Source organism: Oryctolagus cuniculus, chromosome 2, assembly GCF_964237555.1.
Source record: "Oryctolagus cuniculus chromosome 2, mOryCun1.1, whole genome shotgun sequence".
NCBI classification, from domain to species: domain Eukaryota; kingdom Metazoa; phylum Chordata; class Mammalia; order Lagomorpha; family Leporidae; genus Oryctolagus; species Oryctolagus cuniculus.
Genome location: NC_091433.1, coordinates 100,810,386 through 100,830,161, shown reverse-complemented (window position 1 = coordinate 100,830,161; position 19,776 = coordinate 100,810,386). Strand labels below are relative to the sequence as shown.

Genomic DNA, 19,776 nt, shown 5'->3' with positions numbered 1-19,776 from the left:
GAAAGTAAGATAAGGTGAATTGCACCTTATGTTATATATCTCAGGCTAAAAGCTTATCTTACGCTTTCACCATCATCATCATATGTAGCCCTTGCAATATTGGATGGTAGTTTATACTACGTTTCTCTCCCAAAGTCTCAGATTAGCTTGTGTTGTTTCCTTGATCCCTGACTATAAACCAAGGAGTCGCTTGATGTGGAGACACAGAGACTTTGTTATAAATACAGCAGTAATTTAGTGGAAAATGTTGCACTTCTCTGGTGCAAGATAGCTGCACTTGTATCTTAATGGGATTATATGTAATTCTCATTAGCTCAGAAGCAATGGGAGTTGATTTGCCATTGGTGGCAGCACTAGAAATTTTTGATTTTAATAGCAAGCTACCTGCTGAGGTATCAAAAAACGAGTGGGCTAAATATCTAACAGAATGCAAAATGTTCACTCTCAGTGAATAAAAATCAATTTCTGTAACAGAGCCATGCAAGGAGAATAAAATTAATGAGCTAATGCTTCTAAAGTATTTTAGAAGTATGAAATTGAATAGCTAACCCCTGAGCTTTGGTATGAGTGGCTTTTTTTAAATATTTACTTCTGTATTTGAAAACCAGAGTTATAGAGAGAGGAAGAGACACAGAGAAAAAGTGAGAGAGATATGCGGTCTGCTGGTTCACTCCCCAGATGGCCACAACCTCTGAAGCCAGGAGCCAGGAGTTTCATTCAGTTCTCCCACATGGGTGGGAGGGGTCAACCACTTGGACCATCTTTGGCTGCTTTTACCAGGCCATTATCAGGGAGCTAGATTGGAAGTGGAACAGCCAGGACACAAACTGAGATCTCATCACAGGTGGCGGTTTTACCCACTACACAATGCCAGCCCCACAAGTTATGTTTTTCTGTGTCTAGGTGTGTGTGTGTATATATATATATATATATATATATATACTTATTTATATATAATACATATTTATCTATATATAACATGTTAACATTGCTCTCTATTGCTCTTTCTACACACACACACACACACACACACACATCAGAAAATATATACCAAAACATTTACTTTTATCTTAGAGTCTATGCTCTGGTGGAGTGTTGTGAATTTTTTAAAAATCTATATTTCCTTCAAAAATCATAGTTGGACATAAATCAAAGTTATCATATATAAGAAATAGGTTGTGATACATAAGAATTGACAAATATGAGGTCTACTGGCACCACTCTGTGAATGTGCATAGTTCACCTTAGAAATAGGAGTATAAACGGATTATGTCTTGCAACTTTGTAAAAAAAAAAAAAAGAATATAGGGCCAGTGTTGTAGGCTAATTCTCCACCTGCAGCACCAGCATCCCATGTGGGTGCCGGTTCATATCCTGGCTGCTCCTCTTCCAAACCAGCTCTCTGCTAATGGCCTGGAAAAGAAGTAAAAGACTGCCCAAGTGCTTGGGCCCCTGGACCCACGTGGGAGTCCTGGAAGAAGCTCCTGGCTCCTGGCTTTGGATCAGCTCAGCTCCAGCCATTGTGGCCATTTGGGGAATGAACCAGTGGATGGAAGACCTCTCTCTCTGTCTCTCCCTTTCTCTGTCTACAAATCTGCCTCTCAAATAAATAAATAAATCTTTTTAAAAAAAAGTGTATGAGGGTGCTTTAAAAAGCTAGTAACAAAGTGAAAGTAAAAATAATTTATTTTGGTGCAAGACTTTTTGAAACCAATTTCACAGACACTTTGTGATGTGCCCTCATATTTATACTTTCAACAGCTCAAATTCAGTGTTTCATGATTTTATTAGCAGTGAATGTATTTTTATGCCTGTACAAGTAGACCAATATTTCATAGCAGATCTGGAAGCATAGCTTTGTTTTACTCCCTACAACTGATTTAATCATGCAGGGAAGATTTGAGGAAAAATTCATTTCAATCTTAATAGTAGAGGGGAGGTGGGTGACTTCTGTAAACAGCTGAGTTACATCCAAATGATGGCATCAAGGCCTGAGCCCAGTGATCTCTTCTGGGATTGAGCTTCTTCCATGTCATGGAATGCAATCTGGAGATGGTATTTGAGTGGAGACAAATGTGAAAAGAACAGGCAAACAGTTGCAGCATGAAAGAAAAGACTTCCACAACAGTAACTGGCAACCATAACTCAGCCAGTTATTCAGAGTAGATTATAAAGTACTGACCTCTTTCCTTTGTCTTCCTCCTTACACCCCTCACTAGGTTTTTTTATTCAAGAAAATAATGTTATTACTGTTGCAACAACACTGAAATAATGTTTCTTGAGAAATATTTTATGTTCCTATCTTAGATCAAAATAGCTTATATTGTTCTTTGAGGTAATGGCTTTCAGCCCCGGGGGTTGTGAGTGCTCTTAGTCTGTCAGCTGAGGAGGAGGGTTGAATGGGAGAGAGCCAGGAGCAATGGAAGGCCCAGTTCACATATCTGTCACCAGTGTGCTGCCATACCTGTCACTGCTGTACTTAATATGAACTATAAACTACAGGGTTTTGAGAACAATGAAGAAAGAGCTTGTAGACAAGTGACTTATGAAGTGTCAGTCCAAGAACCACAGTGCTGCAGACACCCCACACTGCAGTAGTCTCATGGGACCATCAACAGACACAGCCATGTAGTTCACAATAGCGTAGTATATACCATACAGGGAAATGGAGGAGAGGAGCTGGCAGGAACGTAAATTAGACTTCTAAGGCAGGCTTAGAATTTTGATGATGAAAATTACTCCAAAATATGATACTCCAGTCAAGGGTTCTGCAGTATATTGGTATCCTAGGAGCCAGAGAGCATGTTCCACCGACAAAATAAAAGAGATTTTTCATGAACTTGAGGGAGAAAAATCTGGTAATTCAATTTAACAATTTTATGACTTTATTTTTCCCCTACAAACTTGTCTCAATCCTTTGATATCTTCTACCATTTGTCAATGATGTAACCTAGCAGGGGCAGAGTAATGCAATACAGCAAATGAGTATTAGTTGTAAAATGTGGAAATGAATAACATGCTTCTCAGAAAACCTTGTTTTTACTATGGATGTGAGTAAGCACACTGCAGATACTTAAGTCAGGGCTTCAGATAGTTGGTGAAATGATTCTAAGTTCTTATAATGCAATTAGGTTCATGTGTATTTCAGTTTATGTGTTTATGTATGTGTACCCATATCAGGAATTTAGGTGTCATCTACATAAATAAGTCAGCAAAGCACTGATTTCAGAAAGCAAGACTACACACACACACACACACACACACACACACTCATGTATGCCTTCAATTTACTAACATATGAAGACTTCAGCATGCATCCAATACATTGTATGTGACATGGGAGGAACCGTGGCTGTCACTGAGCTGCAAGCATCCTTGCACGGGGAGTGGGTCCATCGAGCACCCAGAGCTGTCTGTTCCCTTTCAGGAGCCACCATCAGCGTGATCATTGACGTGGACGTGCACGCGTCTGTCATCGTCTCGGCGCTCATCGCCACCCTCTACACCCTGGTGGGCGGCCTGTATTCTGTAGCCTACACAGATGTCGTCCAACTCTTCTGCATTTTTGTTGGACTGGTAAGTGGGGTCACCCACAGATTTTCTTTCCTTCCTTCTTTCTTTCTTAAATTAAAGATAACGTTGTATTTTGTACTAACTCAGCAAAAATTTGTAGGAAAGTAGTTTTTCATCACAACAGGTACTAAGTCATATACCACTATAAACAAAAGCCCTCCTTGGAATAATTACATGAAAAACTCTGTTCCTTTTGTTAGATTTTGACGGAAAATGTGCCCTAGATCTAACTCTTAGGAAGGTCAAGATCTCAAGATCTTCCTATTTTTCATGTCCTGACTGATGGAAAATGATGGGTCTTTTGAGAGTTGAAGCAACACACTTCCCTCAAGAGTTAAAAAAAAGTTTACAAAACAGCAGATTGAAAGTAACAAGTTCCAGTATTCCACAGCACAGTGGCTGCCAATCATAGTTCACAATAGTGTTTTATAACCTGTACCAAGAACTGGGGGAGAGGAGCTGGTAGACTCCAAACACAAGGAGAGGATGAGAAAATGAAAGGCTATTTGTCTGCTTTGATTAATTTATGATGGCTAGATATGCTGAAATATCACACTGTGCCCCATAAAATTACATATTAATAAAAACATTAACCAATAAAATAATAGTAATGAACATATATGTGAACTATAGGCAGAAGCAGAGCTGGCAACATATTTCTAGTCAGCTTGGCTTATTTTAACAAATCAAAGAATGTTTGTTGTAAAATGCATGTATTGTTAACTTTGTGGTTGAAAGTGTTTAGCTGGATTTTTTAGTATGTCACAGAAGTGTTCTGAAATACAGCTTCGTGTTTAAAAGAAAGAGTATTTATTTGTTTATTTATGTCATAGAAGGATATGCTCATCCCCTAGAAATATGTTAAACTGAAACAACTTGATGAGAGTAACTCCTCCTGAGGCTTGTTTTCAAAAGAAAAGTATTATTTAAGGAAACAAAATTATAAACCTGAGTAGGTGTGTTGCAAACTGTTCCAAAACTAAATCAGTGAGTTTTATGAATGGAAATGTTGTGCCCAAGTCATTTTACCTTAAAAGGTTGCAACACATAGAGTTTCTCAAGCTTCTTCTCTATTAGTTTCATTAACCATGAGAATGCTCAGGGGTATAGAAGTCACTCCATTGAAAGAACCAAGGGTTTCAAATATGAGCCATCACTACTTGAGGTATAAAAACAAAGAAAGGACTTAATTGTATATTTAAAAACTAGATAGATTTATTCTCTGTTGCCCTAAGTTCCAGGTTGAATTAGATGATTTATGTGTTTTATGAATTAAAGAATTCCATATGATTATGAGCCATGAGTGTTTTTTGATTACTTTAGAAGCATCTTTGTGTGTCTTGAATGCATCCTAGTCAATGTTGTTTCTTTGCAAACTCACATCTTAGAATGTGAAGATTATAAGGGTGCATATAATACCAGATATCTAAGACATAGCCAAAGAAGTAGGAAGGAGATGTTGTGTTCAGTCTGTGCCAGGGCATTCTGGGTTCACCTGCACTACCTCTGTTCTAGACCCCATGGGAGCAATGGCCACACAGAAGGCTGTCAACACTGTAGGTGAAACTCATCTCCAACAATGGAAGAAGTACTTCTGATCTTCCTCCTTTGTCTTATAATGAAATTCTTTTTACTCTATTTTAGTTTTTAATACTACACACTTGTAAATGAAACATAAAGCACGAATCTCATACCCTCTATTTAACTTTTTAGCATCTCAAATAATATCCTGGAGGAAAGTTTAAAAGAATAGTCAGTTTAACTTTACCATTTAACTATACAATTTAACTATAAATCCACATATACCAGCAAAGATTATAGTATTTCTTCTTTTCTCCCATTTGTTTGCATTTCATTTTAATTTAAACAAAGTTGAGAATATTTGATTTGCTCGAGGATGCCCATCTTTCTTTATATTTGAATTGCTATAATCAAGTGGACAGTGTTGAGATCCTGATTTTTCCTTAGCATCATTGCTAGCTTCCAGAAATAAAGCCAAGAACATGGAAATAAATCTCTCCACAGAGTGTCAAAGGCAAGGTTAGTTTTGCAGTGACAGCTCTCATAACTAATGCACTTAGTCTTCCAGGGGATTAATTTATCTGCTGATGTTATATGTGATTTCTCCTTACTTTGGATGAGATCAGAACTTAAAAGACACAGGTGCATAAATCAAGAGTATGCATGTAAAAATGTTAGCAAAAATAATATGCATAAGTGTGCGTGTTTTTCTGACACAAAATGTAACTGAATTTTAATGAGGAATGAAGTGCTGTATTATTAGTTAAGGCCCTACTGAGTAGGCTGAATACAATACTCAACATGGCTTGTTTTCCAAGCTTTCATTGCTACACATGCATGCATAATTATTATCTACATCTTAAACCATCCCTTCTTGAATTCTCTAATTCTGTTGATTTTCAGTTATCATCCTTGGAGCACTGAACACTAAAGCTGGGGTTCTTTTGCTGGTTTCTGCCTCTCTGACTTCCCTGTCCCTCCTGTGCTCCAGGGCTACTGACCCTTTATTCATCATCCCTCTGGACCAGGGCCTGCCATTCCCAGAGCACTGCTGGACGTGAGGCTTTTGTTGCTGTCCCTGACTCCTGCCTTGTGATTAAGCCACTGTTCACATCTAATAGCAGAATCCTGAAGCAGTTTTACTGAAATCTTTTCAAAACTTGGAAGATATTAAGAGGGCTAATCCTGCTCATTTTTGATTTCCATTAATGTGGAATATCTTTTTCCATCCTTTCATTTTCAGTCTATGTGTATCTTTGTTGGTGAGGTGTGTTTCTTATAGGCAGCAAATACATGGGTCTTTTTTTAATCCATTAAGCCAGTCTGTATCTTTTAATTGGAACATTTAGGCCATTTACATTCAGAGTTATAATTGATAAGTAATGACTTGATCCTGCCATTTTCCATAAATATTCCTATTGTTTGTTTTGTATTTCCTATGCACTTTTACTAGAAGATTTTCTGCCTTGACATTCTTCCATGATGATGATTACCTTTCTGTATTTCTATGTGTAGCACGTCCTTAAGTATCATTTGTAAAACTGGATGAGTGATGACACATTCTTTCAATTTCTGTTTGTTTTGGAAGGTCTTTGTTTCACCTTCATTTATAAATGAGAGCTTCTCTGTGGTGGGAGGGAGGATGGATGGGTATCTTCTTAGAATTGTTATATGAAATACATGAAATGTATTCTCTCTGTATTCATAAAATTTATTTTAAATTGTAAAAAAGCTAGGAAGAAATTTCTCTAGTTTTCAGTGGTCTATAAAAAAGAAATACAAATCTTTTCTCTTGCTATTCAAAGTTCCCTTCACATGTTTGTCTTTTTCCTTACCAGTAAACCATGTTAGACAACAGATGTGGGCATGCATATGCACATACACCACTATGATCACCACCATCACCATCACCCCACACAAATATTCTTCTCTTTGCTTTGCTCCATCTAAAACATCTGTGCCTTCAATTCTTTCTTCTGTTTATTAGTACTAAGCCAACGTTGGAGGCTGGTTTCACACAAGTTTCTCAATCAAATCTTCCTTTGTTACTTTAATGAATAAATACCTTTCCATAATTCACAGAAAATGTAATTATATGTGCATGTGTGTGTGTATGTGTGTGTCTCAAATGCAATGTTTTGTTCTTAACATTTTCTGATGACTGATCCTGTAGTTTACATGACATGGTAATATCAAAGGCAGAGGTGGAGAGTGTGCTATTTTACTTTTTCTAAATCAGTAATAGATTGTATGATGCAGAGAACACAATTTCAGGTCTTTCTCTGTATGAATAAATTGAACTACTGAACTGTGCCTTCTGTGAGGAAATAAAAAAGGAGTATAAATGTTGCATGTCCTGGAGGGTTAAAAGTCATAGCCCAAGGGTGTGTTGTCACTCTTTCTTCCAGTGGATCAGTGTCCCCTTTGCACTGTCACATCCTGCAGTCTCTGACATCGGGTTTACGGCTGTGCATACCAAATACCAGGCACCTTGGCTGGGAACCATTGAGCCATTCGAAGTCTACAGTTGGCTCGATAGTTTTCTGTTGTTGGTAAGTGATGCTTTTACCTAAGGAATGTGACTGAATTACTGCCCCAAACCAATGTGTTTTCATGATTTTCATATTTACACTAAACATATGCCTACTGGCTTCTGGCGATTTCTGAAGGCTGGGGCTGTGTCTTGAGTGGTGGCTGATAGTGCAAAAGAGGCAGTAAGAAAAGCATCTGCAGTGTTACGTGTGTGTCCACATTTCTGCTGTGATGTACGTCAAGGAGTCCCCTTCCCTCCCCCAGGAACCTCCCCCAGTCTAAGAGCAAGCCAGCTGAACTTTTAATGTGTGCTCTGGAATAAAGCATTAAAAGCCAATTTATTCTCAAATAAGTAGTTCATTCAGTCTCGAATTACAAGCTAAGTGAGTCAGTGGACCAAAGGTCCTAGGTGATGAGATAAGATGGGAAAGGAGGGTGTCACCAAGAAAAATGCCGAAGGGTGCCAGGAGCCTGGGACAGCTTGAAAATGCACAGCACCATGAAGTAATGGAATTGGTGGCACTCAGGACATGGAAGGAAGCAGGGCAGATCACAGAATGAGGGGAGAGGGGAAAAATGAAATAAAACCAGATGTTAGGGTTCTGCTACTTAGAGTGTGTATGTATGAAAACATCATGTTGTGTTTGATTCCAGCATGAGGAAGAGGTGACATTGGATCAAAATTGGCACTTTCTGTGTCTTCTTTAGAGGACTGTCAGCCTCTTATGACTTTGGGTTTATGACACTTTGCTGAATTTTAGCATCATCTCAACATGCAGAGTGGGTGTGTCCTATCCAGTACAGAGTATCCTAATAAAGAGAAAGGGAAATACAAAGAAAACTAGTGTGTGTGGAGGGTTTCTGTCCACAAGGATTGTTGAGAAGTCCCTTGGCTCTCATTTTCCTGTGATGGCTTATAATTATGAGTGAAAGGACTAAGAGATTAAATCTCACTCCCTCAGGCCCGTATTCCAAATGACCATCCCTCTTAGTCAGTTTGGGCTAGTCCAACAAAGTGCTATAGGCTGGTAGATGTATAAACAGTGTAGTTTTTTTTATCAGAGTTCTAGAGCCTGGAAACATTAGATCAGGGTGCCAGCTTAGTCAGGTTCATGGTGGGGGGGGGGGTCCCATTCCAGTTACAGAGTGATGACTTCTCGCTATATCCTCATGCGGTGGATAGAGACTGAGAGCATGCTGGTCCTGTCTTAAAAGAGCATTAATCCCATTCATCATGGCTCCACCTTCACCAAATACCATCACAGTGGGACAGGGTTTCAATTCTGTGGGGACACAGACGTTGAATCTGTTTGTAAGTAGAAGTCAGATTTTACTTTCCTTAAGCCTCTGATGAGCAAAACGCCTGACTTGATTGGAATATAAATTGTGATGCATTGTTTCATTTAATTCATTGGCATGAAAGATGTTGATACATTAATTGACAGGCTGCAAAATGAAAAGTTTTTGGAAAGATGGTCTTGAGGAACGGTCTTATAAATTTTAGAATTTCTTCTTTCAACGTATTTCAACTTTTGACCATGTATAGCTTTTATGAAAAGGAAATTATTCTGGAATTGTTATGTGACAGACACTTTTTTTAATGTGACAGACAGCACACATGAGGCAATTATAAATTAGACAGACATCCTGGAACACAGGTGATTAAAGATGCCTCAGGAAACTCACAACAAACTCATTCAGCAATTCCTCCATTCTTATAATCAATATGCATTGAATATGGACTCTGTGTTGTCAGAGGGCTGGCAATGATGCAAGTAGAAGTGCTTTTCCCCTTCATCTCCAACCATACCTACAAAACTTGACCTCTGCTCGTTCCAAACATGCAGGGGTCTCACAGCTGCTATTGTTTCCCTCCGACTTGCCTCCCTTTTTTGATATTGGTTTCTTATCCAGGTCCATTTCTGTTGCCTTTTCACGTGAGGATGTCCACTCAAAGCTTAAAGACTGACTCAGTGGTCATTTTTGTAGGTTTTCCTGATCACCTTGCAGCTGCTCATCTTCCTGCCTTATCCCCAAATAATAAATTATTTCTCATTTTTCCCATATAGACCACTTTACAGCATGTAATAAATTGCTTTATAGTTCAATGTCCCCAAACTTTTTGGCTGTATATTCTCAGTAAGAACTTTATCCCCAATGTAGGTATGTGTATGGTTTATATGTGATATACTAACCAGTGATGTAAACCACTTAACTAAAAAGTGTAACACTTAGGCATAAGGTAAAAATGAGCACAAGTGTGTTTCTAATTTTTTATTCCATATTTACACACACTTACATATTGTTTTGTCACTATGCACACCCTGCTTTGGGAAACACCATAACACATTGACTCTCCCAGTCAGTGGCGGGGTCCAAGTTCCTGGGCAGGAACCACACCATCTTCATGCTGGTACTCCTGTGACCATTCATTGCTTAGCACATGATGCAAGTCTGTAATTATGTATTAGGTTGTACTAGTTCACGTTCAACTTCATACTTTCAGAATATTTTAAATGATTCTCCAAAGTGAGGATAAATTGAAAATGTCTGGGTAGCTTTAAGGGGGTTTAAACTAGGCAAAAAAAAAAAAAAAAAAAAAAAAAAAAAAAAAAAAAAAAAAGAAGAAGAAGAAGAAGAAGAAGAAGAAGAAAACATGTCCTAGGTAATGACCAAGGGAGAGCCCTGGTGGGAATTCTGTGAAGTCAAAGTACACAATGAGATTATCTTCATCATTTTGGGATGCTATAACAAAGTCCCATATGCTAGATGGCTTATGAACAATAGAAACTTATTTGCCACAGTTCTGGAGATAGGAAAGTCCAAGAGCAAGGTGCTGGAAGATTTGGTGTCTGGAAAAGGCCATTCCTCATAGAAGGCACCTTCTCCCTGTGGTTTCCCATAGTGGAAGCAACAAACAGGCTCCCTGGGCCTCTTCTATGAGGATGTTCATTGTGCTCAAGAGGACTTCATCCTCATGACCTAACCATCTCCTAGAGGCTCCGCCTAATAGCATCTCCCGGGAGTTAGGAGATTTCAGTGCACAAATTTGGGCAAGGACATAGCTTTAGACCATAATAAATACAATGCTAACAATTGAGTTTTGAGACGTGTATGTACTTTCTGCACTTCAGAGTCATATTTATGACTATTCTAGTGTGATTGTGATAAACTTCTGTTTCTGTTTAAGAAAGAAAGGTAGTAGATGCCATGTGTCTTCTGTTCACTCTGGGTCCCTTTGGTCCTTGTGCAGATGCTAGGCGGTATCCCCTGGCAGGCCTACTTCCAGAGGGTCCTCTCGTCCTCCTCAGCCACTTATGCCCAAGTGCTGTCCTTCCTGGCAGCCTTCGGGTGTCTGGTGATGGCTCTTCCAGCTGTGCTCATTGGAGCCATTGGAGCATCCACAGGTAAATCTCCTGCACCATTACTACGGGTGCCTGCTAGTTCACTACCCGCCTCCCCCTCCTGCCCCTGCTGGATGCTTTCCCACTTCCCTCTCACCCCAGACTGTTGTTCCTCACTCTCCCCCTCATGTGGACCACTGTTGCAGAGCTTAGTAAATTGTATTGTGTTTCAGTGGTCTGCAGAATTTTTTTTTGATTGCTCAAAGTCCACTGCTGAAATATCTGTGAGCACACCTGCTTTCTCAGTTTGGAATATTTATCAGTTGCCTGGATGTATTCCTCTCTGCAGTGGTTCTCAGTGAGGTTACACATGGACATCCCCCAGAATGTGGGGAAGACTCAAAAACATCAATTTCTGAGCTACTCCACAGGACTTTGTTTTATGTTTATGTGAGAGGCTGAAGAAAAAGAGAAAAACATAGACAGGGATCTCCTATCTGCTGGTTCATTCTGTAATTGACCATAATATCCATGGCTAGGCCAGGCTGAGACCAGGCATAAGGAACTCAATCCAAGTCTCCCACATGGGTGGCAGGAACCCAGCTACTTAATCCTCACTGCCACCTCCAATGCATTGGCAAGAAAACAGAGCTAGGAGTGGAGCCACATCTCAGATTCAGGCACTCTGATACAGGATGTAGACATCTTAACTGGTACCTTAACTGCTGGACCAAATGCCTGCCCCAGGACCTTGTCTTTATAACCTAAGCCAGAGTTAGACACCTTTGTTTTGTAGGCTCCCCTGTGAATCCAAGTACACCCACATTGAGAGCCACTGGCCTAGAAGAAGTTTGCCTGTGACCATCAGGACCACCTGGGGACCACTTGAAACTTGAGATCCCTGCTTTACATTAACAGACAGTAGTTAACAATGGCCTGTCAAATAAGTGATTTTTCTTGGATAAATCGATCCATAAATATGTAAGTTAGGAAAAGCTAAGAAACTAGCAGCCAAGAGAACATTATGAAATATGGATCTCACTGTTTGCCTCCATATGGAACATTTTTAATATCTTACCTTTAATTTGTTTGAACTTGCAAATCACTCCTGACCACTTATAACCCCATGCTATACAACGTGTAATACCATTTGATGAAAATGAATCCCATTAACCCAAATTCAAAGGAATCCTCTAGGTAGAGGTAATTAAAACAGGTGAATGTATGTTCACCTTTACCCCATTGGGTTTTATAAATATGATCCAGGGTAATATTCACAGGGCAATGTTGACTTCCAATTAATAGAACTAATTATTGGATCATTTAAGTTTTAAAAGAGCAATAATATGCAGAGTTTGCACCCTTCACTCCAGTTGTTCATCCATGATATAAATAAGCACAAAGATTAAAAGATGCCAAAGTTAGTATGCCATGTTCATCTTTGGGGGAAAAAAGACAGCATTTATCTCATAAGCAGAAGACAGATCTTGATGTGGGTGCATCAAACAAAGAAGCATAAAGCCAATGTTTTGTTGAGTTAGGTATACATTCCAGGATGTTATTTGTGATATCATGACATCTCAGTTAAGGCAATAAATTTGGCTTCAGCTAAGCATGGTTTTGATGCCAATTGTAATGAAAAATAGGAGAAGAAAAATGCTGAGATACAAAGGAAACTACTGTTTGCCCTTGTCTTCATATTAAAGGTGTTCAGAGATTTTACAAAAGGAACTGTGCTAATGTACACACAAAGGGTCCATTGTACTCTTCAAGGAATGCCATAACAAAATAGTAAGTTTCTGTATACTAAAATACAAACCTATGTTCTAAGTACTCTCACCATACTAAGTCCAAAAACCTAAGGAAAATTTTAGCCTCATGACTGCATTCTTTATTCAATGAAAAGGGGCTGTCCTTAATCTAGAATGCCTCCTATTTCTAGTAAGCCAAATTCTACACACACAATGGAATTGAGTTGAGAGGAAAATGATCCTGAAGCAGCTCCAAAATCAAGTTTATACACAGGACAAGCATGGATAGGGATAACCCCACTGCTGTCCTTATCCGCTTGCATAGGGATCTTGGAACCCTAAGGCAGAGAAAGCTGTGTCCTCTTACATCTCCAAGTGTAGAAGGAAAACTCTGTAACTCATTTTAAAAGCATTTGTTGGGTAAGATTCTCATCAGGAAACACAATCATTGCAGAAAAGGCATACATACCTCACTAAGTTTGCAAATGAGACCAACTGAAATCAATATCCATTAGAATCAGGACAGATGGGGCCAGTGGTCTGGTGCAGTGAGCTGAGCTGATGCTTACAATGTCAGGATCCCATACCGAAGTGGCAGTTGGAGTCCTAGTTGATGCACTTCCTATACAGTTCCCCGCCAACACCTTGGAGGACAGCAGAGGATGGCCCAAGTGCTTTGGTCCCTGCAACCTATGTGGGAAATCCAGATGGACCTCCAGGCTCCTGGTTTGTGGCCATTTGGAGAATGAACCAGCAGATGTAAAATCTTTCTCTCTCCCCACTCACCTCACCTGCCTTCCAAATAAATAAAATAGATCTTAAAAAAAAAAAATCAGGACATGCAAGACTTTTCCACTTGACCGGTATGTAGACTAAAACACCATGCTCTTGGTTTATTTCAAAACCACCTATAAGTAGTGTAACTCCCAGGTAGATATGGAATATATGGCTCTTCAGTGATTTCGATGGTTGCTTCTCTTCAACAGACTGGAACCAGACTGCATATGGGTTTCCAGATCCCCAAAGTAAAAATGAAGCTGACATGATTTTACCCATCGTTCTGCAGTACCTCTGCCCTGTGTACATTTCTTTCTTTGGTCTTGGGGCAGTTTCTGCGGCTGTTATGTCCTCAGCAGATTCTTCCATCTTGTCAGCAAGTTCAATGTTTGCTCGGAACATCTACCAGCTTTCCTTCAGACAAAATGTAAGAACAGCCTTTCTTTTAAACTTATAATAATTATTGCTATTATTATTGCTGCTGTCATTATATTTATTGTGTATTTAAATTCTGACCATGTTTTGATGAAGCACACAAGATTAAATAACAAATAAGTTTATTTACCTTGTAAGTGGATGTAATCAATGCCTCTTATCATACATTCTGAAACTGAAGGGAACAAAATCAGTACCACTATTTCCCAAGTCGCACAGTCACATCGCTGCAATTCTTATCTTTCTGAAGAAAGTATAATGAAGTTTAAAATATCTTAGTAAAAGTTATTAGAATCTTTTTTTTACTTTATAAAAGTAGAGACAGACATAGAGGGACAGATAGGAAGAGAGATTGTTCCTGTCCACTGGTTCATTCCCTAAATGCAACAGCCCAAAAACTGGGACTGAGAATTCAATCTAGATATCCTGCAGGGGTGGCAGGGACTCAAACACTTGAGCCATCATCTACTGCCTCCCAGGGTCTCTAATTAGTAGGAAATTGGAATCAGAAACCAGGAACAGGAATTGAATCCAGGTTCTCCAACATGTTACATGGGCATCCTAAACTGGCATCTTAACTGCTATGCCAAACGCCCAACCCTTAGCAAAATTTTGGTATAATCAAATGCACTAGGAAACTGGAGCGCCTTAGTGGAACCAGGGCATGTGGACTAAGTTGCTTCATGCTCATGTATAAGATCTGGAGTGCTCCTTGTTTAAATTCCCAAGGTCAACTGGGTTAGAAAATATCCTCTCAATTTGGTTCTCCTTATTGAACCAAGAGGTGGTAGGACAGCATGTTGTGTTGATGGCTAAGGGACCAGGAATTCCTATCAAGAACTGTTCTCCTTTGACCAAAGCTTGGATGCTCTTTAGGTTAACATAGTCATCCCAGTGGTCTTTTACTAAGGGAACTCCTCAAACAAATCACTTTTGAGGGTGGCAGAAAGTGATTAACCCTAATGAGAGTAACATCCTATGAAGAGAGGAAGTAAGGATGACCCCTCCACAGACAAGGAGCAAAATGTTCTCTTGCATCCTCATCCTGCGATCACACCACAGTAACCCTTCCTTCCTGTGTGTTCAAGGACAGACTCAGGTTCTGTTTCATGTGCATGGTGCACAGGAGCCCCGTCCAGATGTCAACCTGGAAGGCCACATTGCTTGCTTTGGGTGCTGTAAGTTAGGGAGAGATTTGCTATAGGTAGGGGTGGTATTTGCCTATAGATTGAGGCATTTGAACCAAGGAAGTTCCTCAGATAAATTTTAAAACCTAGAAATGTGTCTTATTCGTTGCCTAAATGGGTCCGTGTGAAAGGCTGACACTGGGGCAATTTCTTACAGGCATCAGACAAGGAAATCGTCTGGGTCATGCGCATCACAGTGTTTGTATTTGGAGCATCTGCAACAGCCATGGCCTTGCTGACAAAGACAGTGTATGGGCTGTGGTACCTCAGCTCCGACCTGGTTTACATCATCATCTTCCCACAGCTTCTCTGTGTGCTGTTCATCAAGGGCACCAACACCTACGGGGCCGTGGCAGGTTACGTTTCTGGCCTCTTCCTACGAGTAACTGGAGGGGAGCCCTACCTGTATCTGCAGCCCCTGATCCTCTACCCTGGCTACTATGCGGATAAGAATGGCATCTATAATCAGCGGTTCCCGTTTAAGACACTCGCCATGGTGTCCTCATTCCTGGCCAACATTGGCATCTCTTATCTAGCCAAATACCTGTTTGAAAGTGGAACCTTGCCACCAAAGTTGGATCTGTTTGATGCCGTGGTTGCCAGGCACAGTGAAGAAAACATGGATAAGACAATTCTGGTCAAAAATGAAAATATTAAATTAAATGAACTTGCACCTGTGAAGCCTCGACAGAGCCTCACGCTGAGCTCAACCTTCACCAATAAAGAGGCCTTGCTTGATGTGGACTCCAGTCCAGAAGGGTCTGGAACTGAGGATAATTTGCAATGACCCAATCTCAATACACGACTGCTTTCTCAAACAGAGCACTGTGGTAGGGTAGTCCTGGAAGGAGGGTTTGCAGCATATAAAAATATATTAAAAATATAAACCCCATTCAGGAGGACAAAATTCCTCCAGAAAATAAAAATAAGTCCTAAGGGAGGAGTTCAAGAAAAATAAAGTGCACTTGTACAAGTACATGCCAAGCTAAAAGGAAGCACCTGTGAGAGCAGCGACTTTCTTTCTCGTTCATAGTAGTTTTAGTGTTGATGCTAAGTAGTTTTGTTAGGTGTACAAAAATGAATAAAGTCCCATTCAAAGATCATAGGGCCAACCAAAATATTCATTTTATTGTGAAAAAGGGAAGTAGGTATAAAAGAACCTGCGAAAAAGGAAATTGGATCGTCTTGATCCGAACCTTGTTTGCTAATGCGTTGCTGAGGGCAGTTTAATACCACGCTGAGGCGATGAGAGTCCCACAGTCACATGGTGCAGTGAATCAGCTAGCTTGTTTTCCTTGATGTGTGATTACCCACCCGTTTCATGCTGTGGACAATGACATTTGCTGTTGTTCCTTTAGTGATGGTGTGTTTTATTCTGAGCACAGGTGGAGCAGACACGCAGACGCCATGTGCACTGGCACTTCTTCATGTGCAAGCTGATAGGAGGCTGGGTCTGTCTCTGCAGGGGCCCGGGGCTCCTCTGAGCGTGCCATAACTATCATATGTGTAGAGAAGAGGATTGAGCTTAGGAAGATTATCAGGCAACCTTGCAGCAACCTATCAAGAAGCACATCAAGCAGAAAGTGATAGGATGACCAGAAGCTTTTTATCTTCATCTGAAGTAAGTTTTTCCCCATGATAAAAGAAGGAATGTTTTGGCTTACTGTGTCCAAACAAGTATTGAAAATTAAATTGAGTTATATGTAAGAAGAGATGGCTGTATGGCACCATTGTTGTTGATGGCAAACTGCAAAATTAATGTGTATTTCCTTGCATAGAATTACTGGCAATTCCCAAAGCACCTTGCAAGAGCAGTAAAACCAGAAAACAAACCTCACTCATTTTTGGCTATTCATTAATGGGGATGATTTAGTGTTCAGGGAGTATTCTGTGCCACTTTTGCACACAAGCTAGTTTACAGGGATGGGACAAGTAACCGTGTACAAACATTGTAGAATGAATTTTAGAATGTGGAAGAAAGCAGAAAGTAAAGTAAGTCCCTAAAGGGAAGAAGCCATCAATTTTAACATTTGATGTCTGTATAACTTTCATGAGGTCAGTCATTAAATATTATTTTGCTCCTTTTCTGGAGTTTGAAAAAATATGTATATGTAAATATATATATATATATGTATATGTAATGGTTTGTGTCCATTATAGAATTTTCAAATGCTTTTCCACCAGCCACACATTATAGAAGTATCTGGAGATGTGTTTACAAAAACAGAGTGAACTGATGAGTGGAAAAATTATCTGGGAATTTGATCCAATAAAGGAAGCCAATTTGAATTGTAGAAACCAAAACATGTTTTCTAAAAATATTCCTCCCTTTTTTCTGAGGCACAAACAAAATTGCATTAACTCAGTGTCCAGCATTAAGTATAAAATTGTGTCCTTGACCCCAAAAGTGCTTCTTATATGTTTTGAGTATAATTGTCTCAAAGCATCAAATCTATGAATTAAGTCCCCAGAGTAATTTTTCAAATATCAAATTCAGTAAGTTATACATTGTAATGTCTCATATTTTCAATGCTTTATCAAAGTTTAATAGTGAATATGACATTGCAATTAAAAGGATTACTGAAGATCCTGTACACTTCAGAAAGAAGAGAATTCCTTTATTCATTTGTTTGCTTAGAACCTACTCAGTACCCATAGAGTCATTGGAAAGATATTTTTGGAATTAGTGAGTATGGGAATCCAAGATTCTCAGACTGCAAAAGAATCAGGAACAGGAAATATATTAAAAAAAAAAACACACACAGAGATTAAGACACGTGCTATGGACAGGTAGTGAACTGGTAGGGACTCCACTTCCTGGCAAACAAGACGTTTTAGATACAACATGCTTTCCAGTATACCAGCCAAGTAATGAGTTCTATCCTCTCCATCCCATGACTTCTGGTCTCAACATTTCAGATATGTCATGGACACGTCCCCCATACTATAATGGTACTCAACACAGAAGCACAGATGTTATATTTTACAATTTCCTTGAGCAATAATTGTGTCAAAACAACCATATTTAAATCCAACAAAAAACAGCAAATATTAACAATAAAAAATGAATAAAAATTAATTTAACAATCAGAAGATACGAGGAAGAAATTTTCTCTAAAATATTAAAACTAGAGAGTTTAAATCATTTAAGATTAAAATAATGTTATGTGTTTATTTAACCCATTATTTCTCACCTTCTGTCAAACAAAACATCAAAAAATTAGCTTCTTACTTAATCTAAAAATAAATGTGCTATATTTTAGCAAGATGGTTTTTAAAGTACAATATAAGTTAAAGACCAAAAGGAATGAAAGTCACAAGATATTTATTTATTTATTTGTGCACACTCAAATGAATTCCCCCCTCCCAATTTGTAAGGAAGGCACAAATCTGTTACCTGTAGATGAAGTTCCATTCCTATTGCCAGCTGTTTTGACATCATGGATAAGGCAGACAGCTTTGTATTTGTCCAGCCTCACTCATGGACCTGAAGTTTTCAGAACTCGCCCTTAAAGTAACTAAAACATTTTCAACACTGGCCATATTAACCTCCAGAGGCAATACCTGTGGATAAAGCATTAGAATAAAACAAATATTTTATTTTCATATTTCTACAGTGATTGCAACACATTTTTGGGGTAACTTTAGTTTTTTTCATTCATATAATTCAAAGCATCACACTTAGAGCTGGACTGTCAACAAAAAACTTTCAAGCACTTGGAGTCAAAATCCAATTCCATTGCTACACTTACAATTAATGAATTTTGTGACTTCCAAATGAGTATAAGATTGAAATAAGCAAACCTAATATACTGGCTTTTGGCTTTTATTTGAAACTAATGAATGAGTATTATATTTTAGGTCTAAGTTATGATTTTTCTTTTTTATTTTTTTGCCTTTAGCCTTCGAGAAAATTTACTGAAGTATAGTGTGTAATTTATTGTAAGTTTGCTACTGATATAATGCTTCTAAAACATATATTTTTGTCTGTCAAAACTTATATAAAATTATGCTTAAAATAAGTAGATTTGCATCTATGTATGTAAATGTTTTAAATGTAATTGTATTGTATTGCATTGTACTGTATTAAATTGTGCTGCTACAATTCAGGATATTGTTCAGGTTTAACTTTTTGGAGTCCTCTCTCTCTTTTTAAAGATTTATTTGGCTGAAAGGCAGAGTTACAGAGAGAGGGAGAGACACAGAGAAAGAGATCTTCTATCCGCTAGTTCACTCCCCAAATGGCCACAACAACCGAGGCTGGGCCAGGCCAAAGCCAGTAGCCAGGAGCTTCTTCCAGGTCTCTCACGTGGGTGCTGGAGTCCAAGGACTTGGGCCCTCCTCTGCCGCTTTCCCAAGTGCATTAATAGGGAGCTGGATCAAAATTGCATCAGCCGGGACTTGAACCGGCACATATATGGAATGTTAGTGCTGCAGGCTGTGGCTTAACCCACTACCATAGTGCTGACCCCTGGGGTACTCTCTTAAAAGATATGCAAATAGAGCTTCAAGACAATTATGCAGTGGATTGCAAAGAAACCATCTCATTTCTGTAGGATGTACAAAGGCATTGCTTAAGTCTCGAGAGAGTATCTGATACCATACCTCAAAACGAAGTGAAATTGTCTCTCTTGAAAAGACATTCTACCACTACAC

The 19,776-nt window shown here is 39.1% G+C and overlaps 1 protein-coding gene across 1 annotated transcript in view; it reads left to right on the top strand.

Moving 5' to 3' along the window:
- The window catches only part of SLC5A7 (solute carrier family 5 member 7), a 28,904-nt gene extending 9,670 nt beyond the window's left edge, over window positions 1-19,234 (top strand). Inside the window, exons 5-9 of the mRNA XM_017339271.3 lie at window positions 3,428-3,576; window positions 7,503-7,646; window positions 10,880-11,033; window positions 13,708-13,925; window positions 15,278-19,234. Of these exons, the coding sequence (XP_017194760.1) occupies window positions 3,428-3,576; window positions 7,503-7,646; window positions 10,880-11,033; window positions 13,708-13,925; window positions 15,278-15,907 (1,295 nt within the window). The 3' untranslated portion in view covers window positions 15,908-19,234. The remainder of the gene's footprint in view (window positions 1-3,427; window positions 3,577-7,502; window positions 7,647-10,879; window positions 11,034-13,707; window positions 13,926-15,277) is intronic.
- Window positions 19,235-19,776: the final 542 nt, after the last annotated feature.